This window comes from Antedon bifida, chromosome 2 (genome assembly GCF_963402885.1).
Source record: "Antedon bifida chromosome 2, ecAntBifi1.1, whole genome shotgun sequence".
NCBI lineage: Eukaryota > Metazoa > Echinodermata > Crinoidea > Comatulida > Antedonidae > Antedon > Antedon bifida.
The window spans coordinates 27,781,760-27,806,286 of NC_136227.1; the positions used below are offsets into that span (position 1 = coordinate 27,781,760).

The 24,527-nt window shown below is 34.3% G+C and overlaps 1 protein-coding gene across 1 annotated transcript; it reads left to right on the forward strand.

Annotated features, from left to right (window-relative positions):
• Positions 1-10,467: 10,467 nt before the first annotated feature.
• LOC144858912 (neuromedin-B receptor-like) lies at positions 10,468-18,554 on the forward strand. Its single transcript, XM_078715059.1, has 2 exons — positions 10,468-10,587; positions 16,498-18,554. Exons 1-2 carry the CDS (start codon positions 10,556-10,558, stop codon positions 17,531-17,533), a joined length of 1,068 nt encoding a protein of 355 aa, XP_078571185.1. The 5' UTR covers positions 10,468-10,555; the 3' UTR covers positions 17,534-18,554.
• Positions 18,555-24,527: the final 5,973 nt, after the last annotated feature.

Below are 24,527 nucleotides of genomic sequence, written 5' to 3' on the forward strand. Positions count from 1 at the left end.
AAACAAACCAAAAATATATGATGCATCCATCTACAGACATGCCTACAGTATGATATATTTTTTCCAATAACTGCTTAAAATAATGAATATAGCACACGTGATTACTAGCCAATATTATTATTAATTCAAGATATAAACTCGGTCAACCTGTTTCTTAAACAACAGTAGTTATTCCGGATACAGATTAATCAACATTATCAATCTAGGTATACATGCACTCCATAATAAAACAATCTCTTTACCATCATCCGAACTGTCGCTTGTGATTGGTCACATTTCTTGAGAGGCATTGCATCTAATAATGTTGTAAACCAAGCAACGGTAATGGATTTTATAAAAGTGCATTGACAATCTTATTTACATACAACTCTGTCCCAATTGAGTTTATTCATTTATTTGGTCAAAATTAATTTCAATAATAATATGCCAGAAAAAATATAAGAACAAGATTACAAGCAATATATAGTAATAGGAGTTTAAATGATATAATACAACTTCATCAAAAGCAGAAAACTATAAAATATTAGCAAACACAGTTAGGCCTATTAAAACTAGTTTGACAAAAAGTGATGTGCCCAAACATGGTATAGTGATATGCCCAAATATAGGCCTACTGTAGTAGTAATATGACATCATCATGTCCATATATGGGCACATCACATTTTAAACTTTGATAATGTAGACAGAGCTTTATTTTGGAGTAATGAGTACCAGTGAACATTCGTCGATACTTTGTTTGTAGGAGGAAATTATTTATAACTTAAATTCGCAATCCTTCTTTTGAATACTCTAGACGCTAACCCTTCCTGTTTTATTGGGAAAAGTATAATTGATTCATGATGTACAACTCTAAATACAGTCAAAATTATCATATAGCATAACGTCCTTAAATAAAACATAAATAAAACATAAGCAATATAATTGTAAAGTAGCATAATATATAATTCATTTTGGTTGTGTTTGTAGAGAATTGTTTATAAATTAAATTCGAAATCCTACTTTTTTATTACCTTAGACGCCTTTCCTGTCTTTTTTCGGAAAAGTATAAAGTTGAGGAAAAAATATATGATATACTTATCGAATACAGTCACATATAAAATAGCATAACATCCTTAAATAAAGCGATTATAAATAAAACATAAAATATTTATCTAGAGCCGTTGAGCAGCAGATGCAATTTGAATGTTGTAACCAAAAAATGAGTACATAGTGTATACTGTATATTCATTTGTACAGTTTAGTATGGATTGTATTATTTTATCTTCGTTTACACTTCAATTGGTGAATATACTTGGTTGCGTGGTGTTTCCTACAAGTCCCAGTAGGTGGATTTCGCTGTATTTCCTATGTCGAAGTTAGCAGACGCATCTGGATATTCAGACAGTCTCTGCCATTGTCCTCTGTTGGAAGAAAATGAAATTCAGGTGTTATTTTACTGTTTCTTCTAACTTTATACCGTTAAGCTCGATCTGTCGCTGTCTGCGCTATCAAACTTGTTTGACAAAAAAGGTATGATGTGCCCAAATATGGTAGTGATATGCCCAAACAGTAGTGATATGACATCATCTTGGGAACATCACATTTGTTTTGTCACATAAAGATTGATAGTGTAAGACGGAGCTTAAAATGAAGATAGTTAACCAATGGATAAATAAGTACCGTTATCGTATTGGTTTAACTAATTCTGATTTTTTTCTGATCTTGTTATAAAATATTTTTAATGATTCAAATATCTAATTTTAATAATTTTTAAAAAGCTTTTTTTTATTATTATTAATTAGGCCTACCATAATATGTCCAAATCTATTATTAAAATTGATAATTCAGAAGCCTTATAAGGTTTAAACTAGGATAGTAATTTTACAAATTGGATGCAGTTATAGTGGATTTAATGGACTAAGCGTGTTTGTACCAATTTTCATTTCCTAATTTTAAGTCTTACTAGCTAATGCATAATGTTATGTAAACTACTATGAAGCGATATAGATATTATTTTTATTTCAATTCACACTCAACAGCTGGGAACCCGCCATTTACACTATGGAATATATAACAACACGGGAAAACAAGAAAAGACATCGACAAGAACAAAATAAAGCACAACAAATTTAAGATATTTCTTAATTATGGATTTAAATAAAGATAAACTATTAAAGAATAATGTAAACAGTAGAGTAAGAAATAGTAATTAAATCCATATTATGACATATAGATGACATTCTCAACGAATATGCACAATAGGCACTCAAACTTGAAAGTTTTTCTATGTTACTGTCTATAGATCGTAAGACCTAGGCCTAATAATTACACATTGTAAAATGCATTTATTTGAGAAAGAATTAATAAAATGGGTCTATTGGATAATAATTAAAGTGATTGAGGGCCACTATCGAAATAACTTGAAATTATATCATTGCTGTAATTTTATTTGTGTAAATTTGTTATGTTTCTTGGTAATTTTATGTATTGTTGTTTTGTGGATATGGAATTAGATAATCAGCATAAACAAAACCCAATTTTTTGGGGCTCAAAAACACCAACTGTATACAAGATCGTATTTTAAGAATTAGAATGGACAGGATTATAGATAACTAATTGCAAATTAATATATGTGTTATAGGTTAGATAAGTCTTGTTATATTGATCACAAAATATTCATTTGTACATAAAAAGATCTACTTTTCCCGATCTAGGTTTGGTACCGTGCCACCAATAGTATCGCAATGTATTGAGCTCTCAATCGTTCTACCATTCTAGAAAATGTTTTGTTTGTAAAATGTCTTATCTTTAACCATTGATAAAAATTGCTAACACAGCTGATTGCTTACTTTAAGATTTTATAATTTTCATTTCAACAGATTGAATTCATGTATATTACAAATTACTTACCCTCTTTGTCTTTGACAAACGGTCATACAAAAGACAGCACACGCTATTACCAGAGTAGCCACGGAAATACATCCCAATGCAATTCCAAGCTCTAAAAGAAATAGTATACAAACTATAAGAAATACAGCACGGTAACCATCTTGGCATCAATGTTATCGAGTATAAAATCCATGAAAACGACACATATTGAATTTGCTTATGAAACATGCTATTGTGCTACAGTATATCAAATTGGTATTAGATACCATCGCTTAGTTTTCAAATGCAACACAAGCATAAATGTGTTAAATAATAATAAATAAAAAAACTTTGATAGTTTTCCTCTCAGTTCTTAACAAGTAAACTTTGACAACCTGTTAAGCCTTGTCTATACTATCAAACTAGTGATGTATCCAAATATGGTAGTGATATTCCTAAATATGGTAGTGATATGATTTCATCATGTCCATATTATGGGCACATCACATTTTTTTGTCACATAATGTTTGATAGTGTAGACAGAGCTTAATGTTATAGAACTATTATTATTTTGCCATGCCCTAAAAGACAAATAGGTTCACACATTAATGAATTTTAAAATAGATTTGCCGTCAATTCAAAGTATTTAGACTTCATTAATATTGGTAAATCTGCAGTAGGCCTATTCAATTTGGTGTTTTAAAGTATTAAAACGTTGATAAAAATAATACTTCGTCTTCCGTTGGCAGGTTGTCCATTAATTTTAGTTACTGGTGAAAATTGTGTTGGTTTTCCAGTATCTTCTGATGTGTTTGTAGACACTGACGTATGGTTCGCCTTAGTAGTGCTCTGATATACCGTTTTCCCACTATTTGTAGTAGCAGTAGCTTTTATGGTATTTTTTGTAGTTTTCGGGTTTGTAATTGTTGGTTTTGTACTTGTCAGTTGTGTTGTCCGTTTTATAGTTATCGGTTTTGTGGCTTTCTGATCTGTAGTTTTCGGTTTTTCAGTTGTCGTATATGTCACTGACGTACGGTTCGCCTTAGTAGTGCTTTGAGAAACCGTTTTCTCACTATTTGTAGTATCAGTAAGTTTTATGGTATTTTTTGTAGTTGTCGGTTCTGTAGTTGTCGGTTCTGTAGTTGTCGGTTCTGTAGTTGTGTTTGTAGTTATCGGTTTTGTGGTTGTCGGTTCTGTAGTTGGTGCGTTTGTAGTTATCGGTTTTGTGGTTGTCGGTTCTGTAGTTTTTAGGTGTGTAGTTATCGGTTCTGTGGTTGTCGGTTCTGTAGTTATGTTTGTAGTTATCGGTTTTGTGGTTGTCGGTTCTGTAGTTGGCGCGTTTGTAGTTATCGGTTTTGTGGTTGTCGGTTCTGTAGTTTTTAGGTGTGTAGTTATCGGTTCTGTGGTTGTCGGTTCTGTAGTTGTGTTTGTAGTTATCGGTTCTGTGGTTGTCGGTTCTGTAGTTGTTAGGTTTGTAGTTATCGGTTCTGTGGTTGTCGGTTCTGTAGTTGTTAGGTTTGTAGTTGTCGGTTCTGCGGTTGTCGGTTCTGTAGTTGTTAGGTTTGTAGCTGAGATTCCATCAAAACAACTTCCTGCAAAGAAAGAAAATCATTATAGGTCTACACCTTGCTTTTTTAACTCAGTTTAACAGAAAATGTCATGGTAATGTTTCAGAAAATGTTTTAGATGCAATTCCGTTTGAAAGATGTTTTTTATATATCGTATTTATTCTAATAAACACCTCAATTTATTCGGCGTTTATCTTTTTAGTGTAATATGGTAACATCAAATAAATACCCTATAGATTAAAAAAATACGACAAATGATATTGAGAAGTGATAACATACAGTAAAAATGGTATCAAATTGCTTGGTAAATTGTAGATCAATAAATTGTACTACAAATAGTAGTACAATTTATTGATCTACAATTTATTCATGTGGAGAGTGAGGAGAGGGCGTTTATTCATGTGGAGAGTGAGGAGAGGGCGTTTATTCATGTGGAGAGTGAGGAGAGGGCGTTTATTCATGTGGAGAGTGAGGAGGGGGAGTTTATTCGATGGGGAGAGTGAGGAGGGGGAGTTTATTCGATGGGGAGAGTGAGGAGGGGAGGAGGGGGAGTTTATTCAAAATTATGTTCTATAGGGGAAGTTTATTCGAAGGAGGCGTTTATTCAAAGCGAGGCGTTTATTCGAATAAGTACGATATCTTAGTATAAAAATATCCATAGTTTATATAAATAGCACATGACGTGAAGTCATTTGGAAATTAAATTTAGACAACAATTTAAGTTGTTGTATCAGCAAGCAAACAATTGAACTAACTGTACTACAGTACACATTGATAATAGCAAAAGTCGGATACAGTACAACACTGCCCTGATTTACAAAAAGGCATTATCTCATTTTGAGTAAATGAGCAAAACGTGTTTGAGTTTATCCTTTAAAAAAAATAAAGACAGTTATATGTTTTTAGGCTATAATTATAAGTATATAGAAATTACAGAATTTAATTTTTTAAGGGATTAACGTTGAGATAGTCCCTTCTCGTAAATTGATCATACCAACTAATAACAATGGATGATTAACAAAAGACATTATCTCTATTTACATATAGAATGTACCAGTACAAAACATACACCAACATATTAATTATTGTTCTTTATAAACTCAAAAATTCATTTTGTTGTTTATAGGATAGTATACTATACACTATATTTATTGTTTAATAAGAAAAGTAATATAATAATATTATAGAAATAATAATGAAAATTAAAAGAATGAGAATGAATTATAAGAAGAAATTATTTCTTGTCGAAAAAAATTATATCTGTAATGATATATGAGTGCCATGCCATTTTTTATTTAGATTTATATTGCAACCAGGGAAATATATCAAAACCAAATTATCATTCAATAACAACATGTATTCAAAAGACTAATAAATACCATTGCTTTTAGTCGCGTGCAAACGCAACTCTACACCTCACTATGTTGGTCGGTCGGTCGGTAAACGCTAACTCAAATTTTAGCACGCGACTGCAGCCATGTATATTTGGCCTTGTTAAACAAAGGTTTGATTCACACAATATCTTCACATTATGTAATACTATAAACAGTTTAAACGTGCTAATTAACATGCATTCATCTGACCTCTGATTGGGTAATTGTTACTGTTTTAGCATTTCCTCATTTTATGTTGAATTTTTTATTTTTTTTTTTTTTTGCAGGCTGGAAAAACGTATATGTATGTATGTATGTATACTTATGTATGTATATATATGTATATGGTATGTATATATGTATGTATTCAACCCTATTGTTTAGTGACTAAATTTAAGTAAAGTTGGGAGCTGAAGTGGACAAATAAGCCTGACAATGTGTTGGCAACACAGGCTTTGTTTTTGTGTAGTATAGGCCTAACAAAAGAGACCATCACAGGGGCTCAGTATTATACTTGTAACTATCTTTTTGAAAGAGGCAAAAAGGGTTATTTTCACCCATTTTTTTCTATAGCAATTGAGCCTATTTATAGCCCTATACCTCGACCATTAGCCGTTTAAACAACCATACTTATTAAATAGGCCAAACAATCTAAAACTACAAACGAAATGTAACAATATTTACCACATAAAGCAAGAAATACCAACATCAATCCTATATTCTCCATTTTGTACGGCAACTATAGGTATGTGTGTACCGTGAATTCTTACCGCAATAGCATTGTTACTTGGTATGTTCAAAGGTTTATTTGTTTTAGATACCTTTCGTTTTAGCCGATAATAAAACAATGATACAATGTTATCTTCTATTCTAGAAATGAGACATAACCACTCAATAATATAGATAATGTAATTAGGCCCATATTTTTAATCAACATTTGCAAGACTGTGTTCTTTACTCGTGTATTTAGGCCTAAATGCTAATTTGATTGACTTTGAAGCGCCTTGCCATTATTCCATAATAGGTCATTTTGTTGAAGTTGAATCACGTTGAATAGAAAAATAAAAAATAATGTTTTAATATAAAAAGACAAAATAAATGGTTATATTCAACCAAAAACCCTAAATATTCAAATTTATAATCCAAAAGAGCACTCAGCACTTCAATCCACCATTTTTAGAACCACCCCAGTCACCCTCTACAGGTCGTGCGTGGTAGGATGTGGTTGCCTTGTGGTACCGTAGCGTTTGTTTGTAGGCCTCGGTAGATATTTTGTCCAACCGTGTGGTATTAAATTTACCTAATCTGACGTGAAAATGCAAATTAGAGACCAGACTAACTTATGATAATGTTATGGCAAATGCTACATAGCCAGCAGGCATATTATTTTCATCTTCTAGGTACTGTAGGCCTAAATCCATCTTTTTTTCAGTCTCCAACACTTGTAATTTGTTGTGGAAAAGAGAACCCCACTTTAAAAAATCATGGCTACGGGCTTGCAAAAACCGAGCTTCAGACATTTTCAGATTGGGCATTTATTACAATAATAAAAGGTGTTTTTCTATCAAAATGTTGCCGGTTCTCGTGGCGCGGCATCTATTATGTTATTAGCCATCCATCATAATAATGCACAAGTGCCATACCTGTACAGCTTGAGAACATTTGTTCGGATATAATAGGCACTTTGTACGGCACACTACTGCAATACAGTATTCATTAATTTGTTTTAAATGATTAGCAGGGTATTATCATTAAACCTTAAAACTAATCTATATTAACGTTTAATATCCCATTTAATTGCATTTGATCTAATTTTCTTCTTTAATGAATAATAATAAATTGGTTGGTAAAAACCATAAATCCTTAACCCTTTCTTTGAATACAACATTTAATTAATTATTCTTTATAAATTCAATGTTCTTTTATTCGCGGTAATCATTAAAAGTCATTTACATTTTTAATATAATAATTATTTTCCTAAATCCTATAGAAATAGTGAATGTTTTCGAGTTTTGAGTAGTTCCGATTGTATTTTCACAAGAGAATATGTTAATGCGTTAAACGTTGTACGTGGCATGAGAGCCGATTAGACTAGGTCAATCGGACATTCAACGAATGGAAATATTCATTCTATTCAACGACTTATATAACAAATAGTCACTGAATAGCAGGCGTATAACCAAATTATTGTCACATAATTCTTATACAGATACAGAAATAAAATATATTATAACTTGAACCTGTGCGACAAAACTTTCCACATTGGCCCCGCATTGAATGCGGAACACTGAGGACCAATATGCAAGTATCAACGGGGCATTAGATATACTGAATGCACTACTTATGATTGGATGAAATTGGTTTCTGTACTATTAATTTAGTCGTGCTTTATTGTCTCGCCAAGATGGCGGCATATGAAAACACAATATACATTTCATCAACCACCGGCAAGTTATTGAGCACAACTGTTTAATAAACCTAGTGCGGTAACGGTAATAAAAATATAGAATCTATGTTATTTATTATGACCATTTACGCACAACGCAAAGTGGTTTCCGCTCAGGATAGATACAGATTCTGCGTGGGACAAGCGACAGTACGCAGTTTTCCCGCTTACCGTTGCCGCTCGTCTGTGTAAATTGGCCTTTAGTATGATAAAAGAGCATTGATTATAGAAGGGTTTGACACATCTGTCTCATCAGATAGCGTGATACTCTTTTCAATTGGCACTTAATGAGCTTATTATTTGACTTATCATAACTCTGCTGATACGAATTAAAACCTGAAATACTCAGGAGAAGCTAAGAGTTACTCCGTTGGAAAAAGGGTATTGTAAGAATTAACACGCACTTTCCCGTCTATGATAATAACTCATCTAAATAGGCTAATGGTTTAAAAAATAATGGCAACTGATCTTCTTATGGGAATTGATTTAATTTGGGATAAATCTCAATGATATAAACACATTGAAACTGTAAGCAACAAACATACAAAATAGAATAAGGTAATACAAGAATATCCCATTACTTGATTCCTATTTTTTTTAATGTATTTAGCCTATTTGAAAGATTTAAAGCTCTGTCTACACTATCAAACTGTATGCGACAACAAATGTGATGTGCCCATATATGGATATGATGATATCATATCACTATCATATTTAAGCATATCACTACCGTATTTGGGAATATCACTACCGTATTTGGGCACTTCAGATTTTTAGTCGCGTACAAACGCGATTCTACAGCTCACTATGTCGGTTGGTCGGTCGGTTGGTTGGTTGGTTGGTCGGTCGGTCGGTAAAAACAATAATTCAAATTTGAGCACGCGACTGCAGCCATGTATGGTGGCCTTGTTTTGTTGTCACATACTGTTTGATAGTGTAAACAGAGCTTAAGATTTTAAACAAGATTAGATACGCAGAATATTAAAAGCATGCTTTTAGCTTCAATTGATTAATATTTGCATTAATTCTAACGTCTTCTGGCTGAAATTATGAACAAAAAATGTATTGAATTAAAGTGAATTAAAGTATAACTGTGAAACTATACATTCTATAGCCTAATGTCGTCATGAGAAAAATCTGGGTTATATTATTGAATTTGTTGAAACAGAGCAAGTCATTAAACAAGATATCTTATATTCCACAGTCATGCATGACACCTGGTTATCCGGTAACAAAATTGTGTGACTATAACACAAACATAATATTTAGGTCCAGAAGTTGGAAAATAGAAAAAACATGGACCATACGTTGCTGCACGTTAGTTTCCCCTGTTCCTAAAGTGTGGTTCCCACTGGCGACGCAACGTAACGCAACCGACGCAACGTAAGAAAATGCCCTTCCAATAATTGTGTTTGCCCCCGCCTGCGTGAAATCAAACCTACGACGTTTGCAGTACTGTTGCGTCGTCGGTTCCCACTTGTGATTACGCAATACAGCACTTTGCGTCGATACGTCGCTGCGTTGCGTTCTAGTGGGAACCACGCTTAAAGCTTGGTTCCCACTAGCGAAGCAACGCAGGGACGTAACGCAAAGTAAGCGATTTAACCAATCACAGGCGATGATTATTCGAACAGTGGCTTGTGATTGGTCAACTCCTTGCGTTGCGCGTACGTCCTTGCGTTGCGTCTCTAGTGGGCACCACGCTTTAATAGCATACGTTTAAAATGATTTTAGTTTGGAACCTGCGTATAATAATAGATTCTAGCGCATCTTTGACGCATTATGTTTTAGTACTTATAAATATTGCCAAAATTATTAAAAAATTTATATTTTGGACAGTAAAATAATAGCACAAAATAAATCAATAATATGTATTGAACGTTTTAATCAACAGGCTTAGATAGGTTACTGCACTATGCTTGACGACTTCATGTTCTAAAGATTTGATATTGAAATAAATAAGGTTTGGTTTACAAATTTGTAATGGTATTCTACATTTATCAAATTATTGTAGCTAAATATAGATTGATTTTTTTTTTAATTATCAAATTCACTTCCTTGTTATCAATTATTCATTTTGGTTCTTGAATGTGTTATTTAAATAATTGCCGTAGTTTCATAACTGCCGTCTCCTGAAGAGTCACGTGACAAATAAGCTTCATAACTGGACTTTTCGGCACAAGTCGTTTATTAACGAACAACGCATTGTGTCGAACGGTAGCAAGAAGGGAGTCTGTTGTATCATCTCTCTGCATCATCTGATGAAATTTTGTTTGAAATTTTTGTCAATGTGAGAGTAATTGAATACTTTGAAAATCAAGATGGACTATTATTCATCTTATAGTGTTAGTAGGTAAGTTTACTGTGATGTAATTGAAGGCCTAAACGATTAGTATGTTGAGAATACGTTCAGAAGAACTTTGAAAAGTCTCAAGTGGGACTCTCCATCCACGATTTCCTTATTATCTGTCTAAACACCGTGTGTGGCAAAATGTTATTTTTGCTAATGTTATGTCGAATTGTCGTCTAGAACCAGACTATGGCTAATGTACAGTGCATTGCTATGGAAAGGACTGTAAAATGCACCCCCGTTAAGAACAGCATGTTTTAGAAGAATAGAATCAAATAGCCTAGTCAGTCAGGTACATACATGGTGCTAATACAGTATTATATATATATATATATATATATATATAAACAAATCAGGCAAATATATTGGGTCATGAAATATTCATTAGAAAATGTACTGTTCAATACAACATGCTTGTCCTTACCACCAAGATATTATAATGTAATTATTTAAGTTTCACTTGTTCATTCATTAACGACCTTGCCCACATTTTATGGTGTAATATTTTTAAAACACCCATTTATACACTCATAATAAAAACATGCATAAATACACTCATAATGAAAAATTAAACAAATTCAATCGAAAGCTGTGCTAAGGCAATTTTATACTACATAACGTAACCTGAATTCCGCATCAAAGTAACATAGATTATTACAATGTTTATCTTATATAATATGCCTAATAGCCATTACAATTGCATTTTCTCTAGATTTTTTACTTAGACATACGTTTAGGCCTAGATAACATTAATTTGTCATAAAATGTCATCTTAGTGTTTTTTTATTCATGTTTCTGTGATGTTTATTATGAGTATTGGCAATACAAAAATAGGAATACATAAAAAGCCACTTACTATACACATATGCTGATCTTAAACAAATTCAAATCAAAACAAACCGTTCGTCCTATTCACTGATACAATTTATACAAATATGTATAGTATCATACGGCCTAGACTTTTACTGCCGTTATTAAGCATATCTCATGCCATTGTGTACAGCAAAAGTAATTCCCTCTTCTATTATTACCTATTATTTCACATGCTATATTATTGTAATGTTGAATTTTATCACGTTATATGCCATCTATCTGTGACTTGATTTGAACAGCTGGAATTGTTTTAATTAGTTGCTAATAATTAAGAATGTACGTACACAAAATAACGTGCATCGTATTAATTCAAATTTAAAATGCAGACGGCAAACAATACTGATTTGCCTCGTCAATGTTTTTTTTTTTTTAAGTTTATTTTTCACCTGAGACAAACATGTTCTCGTCTTTTATTTAAACTACCTTTCATTTTTATGGCTTTTTGAAATTGTATGCCTTGAATACGCGAACATATTTAACACATTTTGTTTTTCTATGTACATAAGTAATGGCGATCAGGGAAACGCCATAATGCAAGTTACTGTATAATTAGTGAATATTTACGGAATGGTAACATTTTAATCCGATAATATAGCCCGAAGAATATACATTAAGCGGATAAAAGTACAACAAGGCCAACAGCCATAAGTCGCGTGCTAAAACGCATAGTGATACCGGACCGACAGACAGACCGACATACCGACAGACCGATCGACCGACATAGTGAACTATAGAGTCGCGTCCACGCGACTAAAAATTGTTTGAGCATCCTATATTGTAACCCATAATCACTTTCTCCGTGAATCGATCGAGGAAGAATAGCCTTCAACACTACGACCAACCCCTATTTAAGCGTGGTTCCCACTAGCGACGCAACGTAACGCAACCTACGCAACGTTAGAAAATGCCCTTCCAATAATTGTGTTTGCCCCCGCCTGCGTGAAATCAAACCTGCGATTTTTGCAGCAATGTTGCATCGTCGGTTCCCACTTGTGATTACGCAATACATAACTTTGCGTCGATACGTCGCTGCGTTAAGCGTGGTTCCCACTAGCGACGCAACGTAACGCAACCTACACAACGTTAGAATGCCCTTCCAATAATTGTGTTTGGCCCCGCCTGCGTGAAATCAAACGAGCGATTTTTGCAGCAATGTTGCATCGTCGGTTCCCACTTGTGATTACGCAATACATAACTTTGCGTCGATACGTCGCTGCGTTACGTTGCGTTGCGTTCTAGTGGGAACCAAGCATAAGGAGACACTTTTCCGTGAATCGAACGAGGGGAATAAGTTAACACTACGGCCAAACCCTATAATGGGGACACTTTGTTGGGTTCCGTAGGTGTCCCCTTAATAGGGGTCTCGTTACCATTATACATTAATAAGTTCTGTGAAAGAAACCGACGTGTATAAAAGGTTGTTTTACACATAGGCTCATGATCTAAATGAATTTCAATACAGTTGATATCTACCTAATGACAGCTGTAGAATCGGGTGAACTGTTATGAGATAAATAAGTTGAAATGCGACGGACAGGAGAGGAGAAAACAGTAAGCCGAACTATACTTTAGTGCTATTACGTTTATTTATCTTCCCATACTTTAGCACATACAGATTTGGCGCGTAAATCGTCAGCACAAACCCCTTCTTTGCTTCCTTACTCCCATATTTAACATCATTTTAAAATCTACTTTTAACGAATGAAGCCAACATTAAATACGGCTTGCTTCTGTACTCTAGAAAAACAATATAATGAAGTCGATAACAATGATGGATGGTGTCAGAATTGAGATGCGCAATGAAAATTGAAATTGAAAAAAAACACGTAAAATTCGGAAAATATCCTTCGTCACGGTTACTCGATTAGGCTACTCCCAAATGCTTGATTCCCACTAGAACGCAACGTAACGCAGCGACGTGTCGACGCAAAGTTATGTATTGCGTAATCACAAGTGGGAACCGACGATGCAACATTGCTGCAAAAATCGCAGGTTTGATTTCACGCAGGCGGGGGCAAACACAATTATTGGAAGGGCATTTTCTAACGTTGCGTAATTTGCGTTACGTTGCGTCGCTAGTGGGAACAACGCTTAAGCTTGGTTCCCACTAGAACGTAACGCAAGGACGTAAACGCAACGCAAGCGTTTTAACCAATGACAAGCGAAGTTATAGACAGTTAAGCGTGGTTCCCACTAGCGACGCAACGCAAGGACGTAACGCAACGCAAGTGAATTGACCAATCACAAGCGATGGCTTATTCGCTTGTGATTGCTAACTGTCTATAACTTCGCTTGTCATTGGTTAAAACGCTTGCGTTGCGTTTACGTCCTTGCGTTACGTTCTAGTGGGAACCAAGCTTTAGCAATCACAAGCGATTAAGCCATCGCTTGTGATTGGTCAATTCACTTGCGTTGCGTTACGTCCTTGCGTTGCGTCGCTAGTGGGAACCACGCTTTAAAGCGTGGTTCCCACTAGAACGCAACGCACCGACGCAAAGTGTTGTATTGCGTAATCACAAGTGGGAACCGACGACGCAATAGTGCTGCAAACATCGCAGGTTTGATTTCACGCAGGAGGGGGCAAACACAATTATTAGAAGGGCATTTGCTTACGTTGCGTCGCTAGTGGGAACCAAGATAGATAGATAGATCATACTGTGTTTATGCGTGCCTCGTTATGATTTTGGCCTATAGTTATGTCCCTGCCTTTTATAGCATACAAATGCCCTCGAATTAGGTTTATTGATATGGATTAATTTATCATTTGACAAGTTCATCACTAAAATGACACAATGTAAAATCGTCTTCGGGGTTAATTATCATTGATGTATCATGTATCAAAAAAATACAGTCTAATCCTGTCCAATTCGTAAGGACAAAAAGATAAACAATTCAGTTGTTAGGCATGACTGCATTTGCTACATAATAATTCCATTAGTATTGTACAAGAATTCTATTATTCATTGGAAATACTGCAGTATTCAAGTGAATTGCATTATTATACTACAAAGCACGAACCATTAAGATATTTTTTCCCTTAAGGTATTTACATCATTATGAAACTAACTTTGGCACAAGGAATTATTTAGAAACGGATTTTTACTTGAATAATCCATGGATTTAATACGCACGCGTTCCACATTCGTGTACAAGCTGATAACTGAACGTTTGTGGTGAATTATTGCGTTACACAACACGTGATTTATTCTCTACAGTGCTTTTAACAATATACCTATAAGTGATAAGTGTTCCCATGCGAAACACGTACAGGATAATTTAATAATGTACACAATATTGCAACTTTTGAATATGGTATGTGAAGTTGAATAATGATATTATAATTAAAATCTTGGATCCAATTAGAAGGCAAACGATAGTTCCAACACCAGTAAAGAAACCTGATACAACGCCCAGTCTAGTTATGTCTTTTTTATGTTAGTCCACCAGTTGGATTTCGATTTTTTTTGGAAACTGTGTTTTTTAGCTTATTGAGTATTATACGTATGAAACGCCATGTGTTCAAAAAAATCTATCATTTACCTGTATTATTTATACTTCAATAATGCTCAAAGCCTCTAAGCGCTTCACATTATTACCCCGGTAATTTTGGATCAAGCACGTATAGAAACATACTTCCGCAATGTTGAGAGTAATCAGTTCAGGTATGTTTACACCTTACTAAAGCGTACGCAACGCAATCTACGCAACGTAAGCAAACGCCCTCCTAATAATTGTGTTTGTCCTCGCCTGCGTGAAATCAAACCTGCGATGTTTGCAGCACTATTGCGTCGTCGGTTCCCAATTGTGATTACACAATACATCACTTTGCGTCGCTGCGTTGCGTTCTAGTGGGAACCACGCTTAAGTACCCATACGCAGAAGCCCAACGTCTAACACACTGCGCCACGTGACGTGTAAATTAATACATGTGTAACATTACAGAAAATGTCATATTCTATACACTATTGTGATGATTTTTTTTCAAAAGAATGACATATATAATATATACACGTCCATAAACACTTTCACAATTGGATGCTATCTATACTAGCTATGGTCATGTAAATCAAAATAATTATTATTGCGAAGACAAACACATTTCCTTGGACGATCAGATCACTTAACCCGAGGCAGAAAACAATGGTGAAATAAATGATGTTATGGAATCGTGTCTTCAATCCATAATCTTTACACTATATGTATCGTTCTGTAATCATAATACACGGATTAAAATGTTTATTTAGTCATCGTAAACCATCATTAAATCAATCTCTTGTGATTCTACTATTAAGTGTTTCTATCCTTTGACAGAGATGTCACGTAATTTAAATAGATGTTAAGGTATAAAGTATTGCTAATAAATGCAATTCTAGCTTTAACGTTGTAGAACATTTTCAGTAGACTAAGTATAAACTATCAAAACAAAAGAGATGATAGTATTTGACATATGACATTTATTAAGTTATGCTTTACGACACACTGTTACATAATGTACCGTTTATACGTCGCCACAGTTTTCGTCATATCTAAAGCTTGGTTCCCACTAGATACACAACGTAACGAAACGTTAGAAAATGCCCTTCCAATAATTCTATTTTCTCCCGCCGGCGTGAAATCAAACCTGCGATGTTTGCAGTACTGTTGCGTCGTCGGTTCTCACTTGTGATTACGCAATACAGCACTTTGCGTCAATACGTCTCTGTGTTGCGTTCTAGTGTGAACCACGCTTAACTAAAACATGAATGCATGTGTTATAGTCAAATTTAAAACTAGTTTTTACTGGGCCATCTGACAGTCCATTCCATTATGTTTTGGTGGTTAAGACGAAACAACTCCACCGCAATTTTGTCGTGTGAACAGGGTTATCTTTAAGAATAAAACCAGCCTCATCATCAAGTTTTAATTTAATATCAATTTGGAATGTTTACATGTACATAACGCTTATATAACTTTACGTTTAAGGTAATTTAGAGCCCAAAGTTTGTAAATATTATTCATATAAAATATTACTATAGATTTATAATGTTTTTGTTTTTTCAGTGATAATTTTACAACGGAGACAACGTACTCGAGCTGGTTGGATAGTAAGTCGCTAGTGTATGTAAATATGACCGTGTGCTGTATTGGTATAATCCTCAACCTCATATTAGTTGCAGTATGCATCAAAATATGCATGTGTGGAACTACTCGTGGTTTCGTGTGCGGTAACGCTTATTTCTTTATCATGTGGCTCTGTATGTGTAACTTCGTTTTTCTAGCGTATCGTAGTTTGTTTCGGCAGTTTTTTCACAAACAAGTTAAGATTTCTACCGATCTAGAATGTAAACTGTACAGCGCGTTTGAAGTCACTGTACAAGGGTTCGCCATTTTTACTTTAGTAGCGCTGAGCCTTGATCGATCTATGGTCGTGCGGAACCCAAGACGTGGTAGAACTCTTGTTATTAGATTTCGTTATATAATTCTACTATTTATCCTTGTGTTATCAATATTATCCAGCGTGCCTATACTTGTTTGTGGGAAACTAAACATGCACGATGTATGTGAATATATTCCGCGATTTTCAAAGGGAGCCAAAGTATATGAGATCACGCGCGGAATTGTTATGTACGTAATCCCACTGTGCGTGATATCGACATTCTACGTGGAGATGGCAGTGATTTTATTCCGCAGTCGACGCAGCTCCGCATCACAAAACTCGACAAATCGTAAAGAGCGAACAGGACAGCGGAATCGTCTTGCATTGTCCGTTCTACTCATCACTATCGTGTTTGCTGTTTGCCATTTCCCTATAAATCTTGGCATGTATTTGCAAGAACAATTTTTCTACCATGAGCTAGGTAAACGTCTTTGTGATTTCGGACGGCCCTTAGTCTACATAAACGCGTGTACTCACCCGGTTGTAGTACTTGTTATCAACAGGGCAGTACGAAACGAACTCATGCATTTACCATGCTTCTTCGTCAAAGCATCACCAGATCTTCGAATCACGAGCCAAACTAACTTTTCAACTGACTATGTAAGCAGGCAAGACAGATCATATGCACTCTTGACAATAAAAGAAACAATGTCAAAATAATACGAAACGAGCGTTGTAATGTAAAAAAAAGGAAACTTATAACTGTAGACTACTAACGAGAAGTATATATTTAGACTGTTATGGTGAAGTAATATCATGACCCGCTGCTGTAATGTTGTCTAGAACTATTGTGGTCCAGAGCTGTTATTTTCCAACTAGAGCTGCTGTCGTCTCGCATGAGTAGTTGTCGTCTTGCTAGAGCTGTTCATTCAACTTGAGTCAACGGCTGTTAGATTCCAGACCTACACAGCATAGGCCTACTTTACTGAAACGTGTATCTTTCGATCTTCCATGTGAGGCCATGCAGTGTACAATCGTCGCCTGTAATAATTTATTTCACCCGCAGAAAGCGAAAGCCGTAAATTTGTCTATGTCATCCTAGGCCAATGTTTTGTAGACAAACGACGAACTTTCGGATCTGACAAGCAATGAAGCGTGCCGGCAGGTCAAATTGCTGTGCAGAATATGAATAGATCTACGCAGCAAATGTCGTAACATCTATATATCTTTATAAGATAGTGTTATGTTCGAGTAGCATCACAATTGTTGCATACAAAATAACTTTTAAAACGTCTTTGATGTGCAAAGAAACAACTGTTTCCCGCAGTCTTGTTTTTCAAGCATTCTAATACGACAGAGCAACTGTTTTGCATGTCTTCTAATATTCAGATTCAGATTCCGTATTGTTACAACATAGGTACCATGATGACTTATGAGTGATATTTTTGGATCTTTCTAAAACTCAAATTGAATATAAATGATTTAACTCCTTGTCTTTCAACTGAAAGGTGAGGTTTTGCGAAGTTTTATAAAAAAAAATTCGATGGTGAGAGGCGAGACCAGAGAAGAGTTTAATTATTGATAGGAAGACCTATAAAAACAACAACATCGACCTAAAATCAAATAAAAATCAAATATACAGAATAAAGAAGAGAATAGCGATTTGAACCAGAAATATTCCATAAGGAAAGTAGTTCATAAGTTGTCCAACATTCGTAATAAATGTTTTATCGATCTGTTTTACTTACATACAGTCACATAGTTGATATATGTGCCTTGTTTGACTCTTGACTGAATAGTATTATGTTATGGTGTAAATCATTATTTGTTTATATTAGATAGCCTATGTAAATACGTGAACGTGATTGGTTGAAAGTGCATCACTACCGCAGCGAGGATCGTAAATCGTATATATCGTCGAGAATGATGATATTGACTGAGTAATTTTCGCGTAATTATCGTGTCCCCTGTCATTAAACATATAAAATCCAGCAAATTCTCGAGAACGATGATATTGACTGTGTAATTTTCGTGTGGCAACACTCGCGTTTGCCGATAAATAAACAAAAGTCATCTACTGGGTCTTGAACTTGCGATGAAATTGTCACTCCAACGCTTCATACGCTGCGCCACGGAACTTGCTTGAAGAAATTAATGATCTAAGTATTTAAACTATGCATATATAGCGCCCTTATTTGTTATTAGTCCTCCCTAGATGTGATGAAAGACCATTTGTGATTGGTTAATACTCACAGTAGTAACCGTTACGCGCGCGACGCACTGAACATCCGGTGATTCGGCTCGAAAGAAGACGAATTATTATTTATTCGGCCTACCTGATAATATTATTATTATTAATTTGGGCTTATTGATGGAAATTCTTCTGTTATTATTTAAACGAACTAGGCTAGTGAATAATTTATTGCCAAGGAATCATTAATTAGTAATTATCTGTATATTATTCTTCGCAAGGTAAGGTGTCTAGGCAGCTTGTTTACATACAATACAAAAAGGAGACCTAGCCTAGCTACCCAACCCAGCAGATATTCTACTTGTTGTTGGCTATGTAATATAACAGATATCGCCTTTTATATCGGTGAAATATAAGATTTAACATCCCCTCGGAATGATATTATGTTCTCGGGGAATTATATATTTCCCGAAGCGCAGCTGAGGGAAATATATATTCCCTCGAACATAATATCATTCCCTTGGGGATGTCAAATCTTATATTTCACCTCTAAGCAGGCAATATCTGTATAGTAGTGCCCCATAAGAAGGGTAATCTATATAGGCCTACAGTAGGCCTACAATAATTTTATTCTTGATTGGGTTCGGGTGACGTACGGGCAATAAGATATTATATAGCTAAACTAGTTTCAATGAATAGCCGGCAAATTGTATGTATAATACAGCTGTTGAGTGTGGCCAGCGATGGGAATGAAATCATGCTAGGTGGCAGCACAAAATTATGCCAGATTATGCCAGACACATTTACGGCCAAAATAGCACAAAAACAATGTATTAGAGGGAAGTGTATGTTTTTTTTAACCAACAAAGTAAAAAAAAAAAGGTTTTCGGCCAAATTATGCTACATTCGCTAAAAACTATGCTAGTTTTTTTAGAAAATATGCAAGATATGTTGAATCGTCTGCCATATGCTGTATCATTGGGTTTTTCAAATTATGCCAGATTATGCTAGATTTTCTAAAATTATGCCTAGCATAAATGCTAGATGCCAGATGGTTCAAAATTATGCCAGACAGCATATGCCAGATTTTACCACTATGCAGCTTGAGTCAATGGCTGTTAGATGCCAGACTAGCTCTGCCCTGTCATGAAAGAACGACTCAACTGACACATTTTTCAAAAATCACTTTTTTAGCTTTTTGGGCTATTTAGGGAATAATACACCTTGTGCTATATTTAGATATTTAAAATTTTGACTAGAAATATAAAATATAAAATTCAAAATACCACTCAATTGCAAGTGTGTGTTACTATTGTCATCAAAGACTAACTCAACTGCAAATGTCATGAAAGACTCACTCAATTGACATATTAACACCTATTATGTCATAGGAAACCCATTCAAGTGCACAACAATGGTGTTTACTGCACAGCAAGCTGTGTACTCAAATGTTGTTGTTTTAAACATTAAATAATTTTGTACTGCCCTACTAATAATTGTCAATATTTATTTTATTCAATACTTACTTAAACTTGTTTAGTTACTATTAGAGTATTAATTATATTTTTCGAATATTCAGAATTAAATACCCCGGAGAGACTACTGTATGTGAACACCATTATGCGAATATTCTCCCTCTTAAATTATTACTTAAAACTAAAAATTAAAAATACAAGAAACATAAAAAACAATATTTGAAACTTATTTTTAGATACAAATATATGTACACACTATTATATATACAGAAAAGTGGGAAATTTTATTGCTAGCAATATAACGACGGTAGTGTCCAGACAAAAATAATTTTAAAAATGAATGAATTAAATATCATGCCTTAAAAGGTGTCATTATTTTGAATAACATATATTCTTGTTCATTTTCCTCTAATGAAATAATATCACATATAAATTCATTCTTTATAAGCAAAAACCCCAATTAGTCTTAGGCTTAGCTTATAACAAGCCAAAAAACGCACAGGCAGACAATGGGCTTTGGGTGCCTTATATGACGTAGACAAAATTGGCCTAGGAACATAAATCATTTAAAAAATCACTATATAACTAAGTATTATATGAACTAAAGTCTTATTATCAAATTATTAAATAATATAAAATGTTTTTAATATATTTTTACGTTAAATTAGTACTTTCTTGAAAATACATTTTGTAGTTGAGTTGATTCTTTCATGACAAATGCAGTTGAGTCAGTCTTTCGTGATTTTCTTGTGTATGATTGACCAAGAATGTTATGAAAAAACAGTAAAACTGACATATCTAAAATTAGAGTCAGTAAATTTAATAAAACTTTCTACACAATAAAGAGTACTTATATGTACTACTAAAAGGTGTGAAAATCAAAATAGTATTATCTACACATAAGAAGGGCTAAAACAATAACACGTTTTGTTGATTATCTCAAAACTTTGGTTTATGCAGTTGAGTCGTTCTTTCATGACGGGGCAGAGCTACACAATGGGCCTATTTGTTTATATTATTCAATGAATTTTCAATGAATAGCCGGAAAACTGTATAATACAATGTCACATGTATCACACTAAGCCTGTATCGTAACCATAAGCACATAATGCAGACATATGTGGTACATACTGTAATAATATGACACTTATTACATAATTTTCCTATGAAACTGAACGTAAGTCAATGAGATATAGCGATTAAGGTACAAAGAATAACGGTATATCTTATTTTCATGATATGTATTGAAGAAGATGCCAATGTCAGTCATATGGGGCGTAAAAGTGCAATAGGCCTATATATCAAAACATTTAGGGTACATCAAACATTCTCACTTATGAGGACGTCTAGAAACTCAACAGTTCTTTTCAGAAGTAAATATAGTCATACGTGGTGTACCGCAAACTTTATATCAACATAAATCAAACATGTTATTGGGGAGTCAGATGAGAATAGGTATATGTATACACATATAAACAAACTGTACTCACAGCTGATGGCTAAAGGGTAACAATACAATACACGAATTATCTTTGGTGGAAGATACGGACAAAATTCGATGTTATCCGAATTAAGCCTAAGCAGTAGAACCATTACCATCTACCCGTTAACAACTTTTTATGAAGCCGTGTCAGATGGGGACAGATGATTCGAATTAACTTTAGGTCTGAATTAAAATCACAGGAAATATTAAATATGTTGAATGTAATTAATGCACTAAATGTCATTAATTGCCTGTAGAGTTTAATGTTGAATTATTCATTACGGGAACGTGAATTATTTCTACCGGTGGCATAATTATGTTTTAACATGTCGAAATGTTTCTTTTTCGTTCAGTGACGTATCAATTTTTTTTTTAACTCGTGGCCATGGCCTGAAAATTGTAAAAAGAAGTGCTCAACTTAAACTCGTGTTTTATCAGTTGCATTGTATATTTCAAAATTTACGTGGAGGGCAAATCGGAGTGCCAACCCGGAATCATCTGCTCTTTAACACGAATGCTATAGTGAAGAGGCCATGCATTTCTTTGGGTGGCCAATGGTTTATGACCAAATTACGTCGAAGGCGATAGCAAAAACGACGACGACGATGATGTAGTGGAAATGGAGATTGTTATTAAGACGTTTAGGTGACTAGAGGTAATGATTTACTGATTAGGAAAGTTTACGATGACGATGTAAACGAGATGGTGATTAAAGTGATATAGCTAGCAATGTTGATGATAAGGCGGACAACGCGGTGTGTTTCACCGTTCGTGGAACTGATAACAATATATCTCAATTAAGTTGTAAACGAGAAATAGATTATGATAAATGTACATATTAAATTAACCATTGATTTAATAATTGATTGAGTTATGTAAGATGTTAACATAGTGCACGATCTAGATGTATACATTATTGATGTGAAAATGTCCCCCATGCTCATCTTGCGCAAATGTAAATAATCTAAGACAAACAGTGCATGGTTGTACAACCGATAGAAACAATTGAGATGTTGAAATGATACCTTAAGCTCTGTCTAGACTATCAAACTCTATGTGACAAAAAAATGTAATGTGCCCATAATGTGAACGCAATGATATCATATCACTACCATATTTGTGAAAATCACACTCCAGCTAGTTTGATAGTGTAAACAGAGCTTAAGAATGCTCATGTACGTACCAATAGCTTGTTCGATGAGGGCGTTACGTTACGAATTACGATACCAGGTGTGCTTGAATACCTTTTACAAAAATGGTAAACGTAATGTTCGAAGATGAGTGAAAGTTATACTAAATGTGAACCATTTTAAATGATTTGCAATGCTAATGTGATTTATATTGTAATCCATATATTACATTTGAAAGAAATAAACAAGAATCTACTTTATTTTGTGCTAAAATGTGTTTTTCAAGACTCGATTTTTAGGCTTCCGTCGATCGAAGTTACGTTAATGAAGGAGGGACTACTCGTTATACGGTTGCATACCGTTGTTAAATCTGGACGCCATATTGATGTGCTAACATAAATCGTTGGAGTATCTTAAAAAGGTAGATCTTATACAAATAAATGTATAATAAACTACAGCATAACGATGTTTATTGGTGGAAGCCAAGCCTATTTTACCAGGCCTCTCAACGACGTGTATTTTTAGGCCCATGCTTCTTTGCAATCAATCGTTTGAAACAGTCTTTTATCGCAGCATAGTTAGTTTAACAATGAAGTGTTCAAAAGGATATATTACAGCAATTCCGGATGTCTTGAACAAGGTAAGTAAATTTCTATTGAACAAAATTTGAATATAAAGTAGAAAAGTAATCTTGTAATTTAGGAGAATCTAGTTTCAGTAAGTCACATCATGCCATGTTTTCAACCTGGGATCTTAGTAATCAAGTCATGTGAAATATAAGTTTGTGGACATAAAGTGTGTCCTACATTAACCCAATAGATATAAATATATCATCCATACTATATATCAAAGTATATTAACTTGATCAACGCATTTATGTAATATCCGCCTGAAAATACATTGTGTAAAGTGGTGGCGCTATACCACTGTTTCTAAAGTATTCTATCTTGTGATAAGATTTCTATTCTTACAACAACCCCATCCTTCTATAGCTACAGGTTACAGTTTGTATAAGCCTACTACTTAAAGTAAGCCTACGTTGTCGTCTATCCGAAGTTTGGTTTTAAATATAAATGTAGGCCTATATCATGCTTGTGCTTTCAGTATAGGATACGTCTCATGCATACATTTTAGTGTTTGTTTTTTCTGTATCTATTCGACTTAAATGTTGTTATACTTATACTGAATACCATGTATTTACATGTTCAATCTATTTTAAACTTTACACGCTTTCATTTTGTGAGATACACGCTTTAACTTTGTTGTAGTCCACAATACGAATACACTAGTATTGTGTGTCTTCATTATTGCCAATAATTTACTATGCTGCACTGCCCTCTATTTTGAGGTATTTTATATGAGCGTATGATATGACTTGTATTCGTTAATTTAGTTTCAGCTAATTTACTCTGTTGCACTGCCCTCTATTTCGTTT

Bases quoted from the DNA above. Each gene is read 5' to 3' on its own strand.
- LOC144858912 (XM_078715059.1), top strand. From the start codon at position 10,556: ATGGACTATTATTCATCTTATAGTGTTAGTAG. The intron at 10,588-16,497 runs GTAAGTTTACTG...TTGTTTTTTCAG, and splicing joins TCATCTTATAGTGTTAGTAG to TGATAATTTTACAACGGAGA.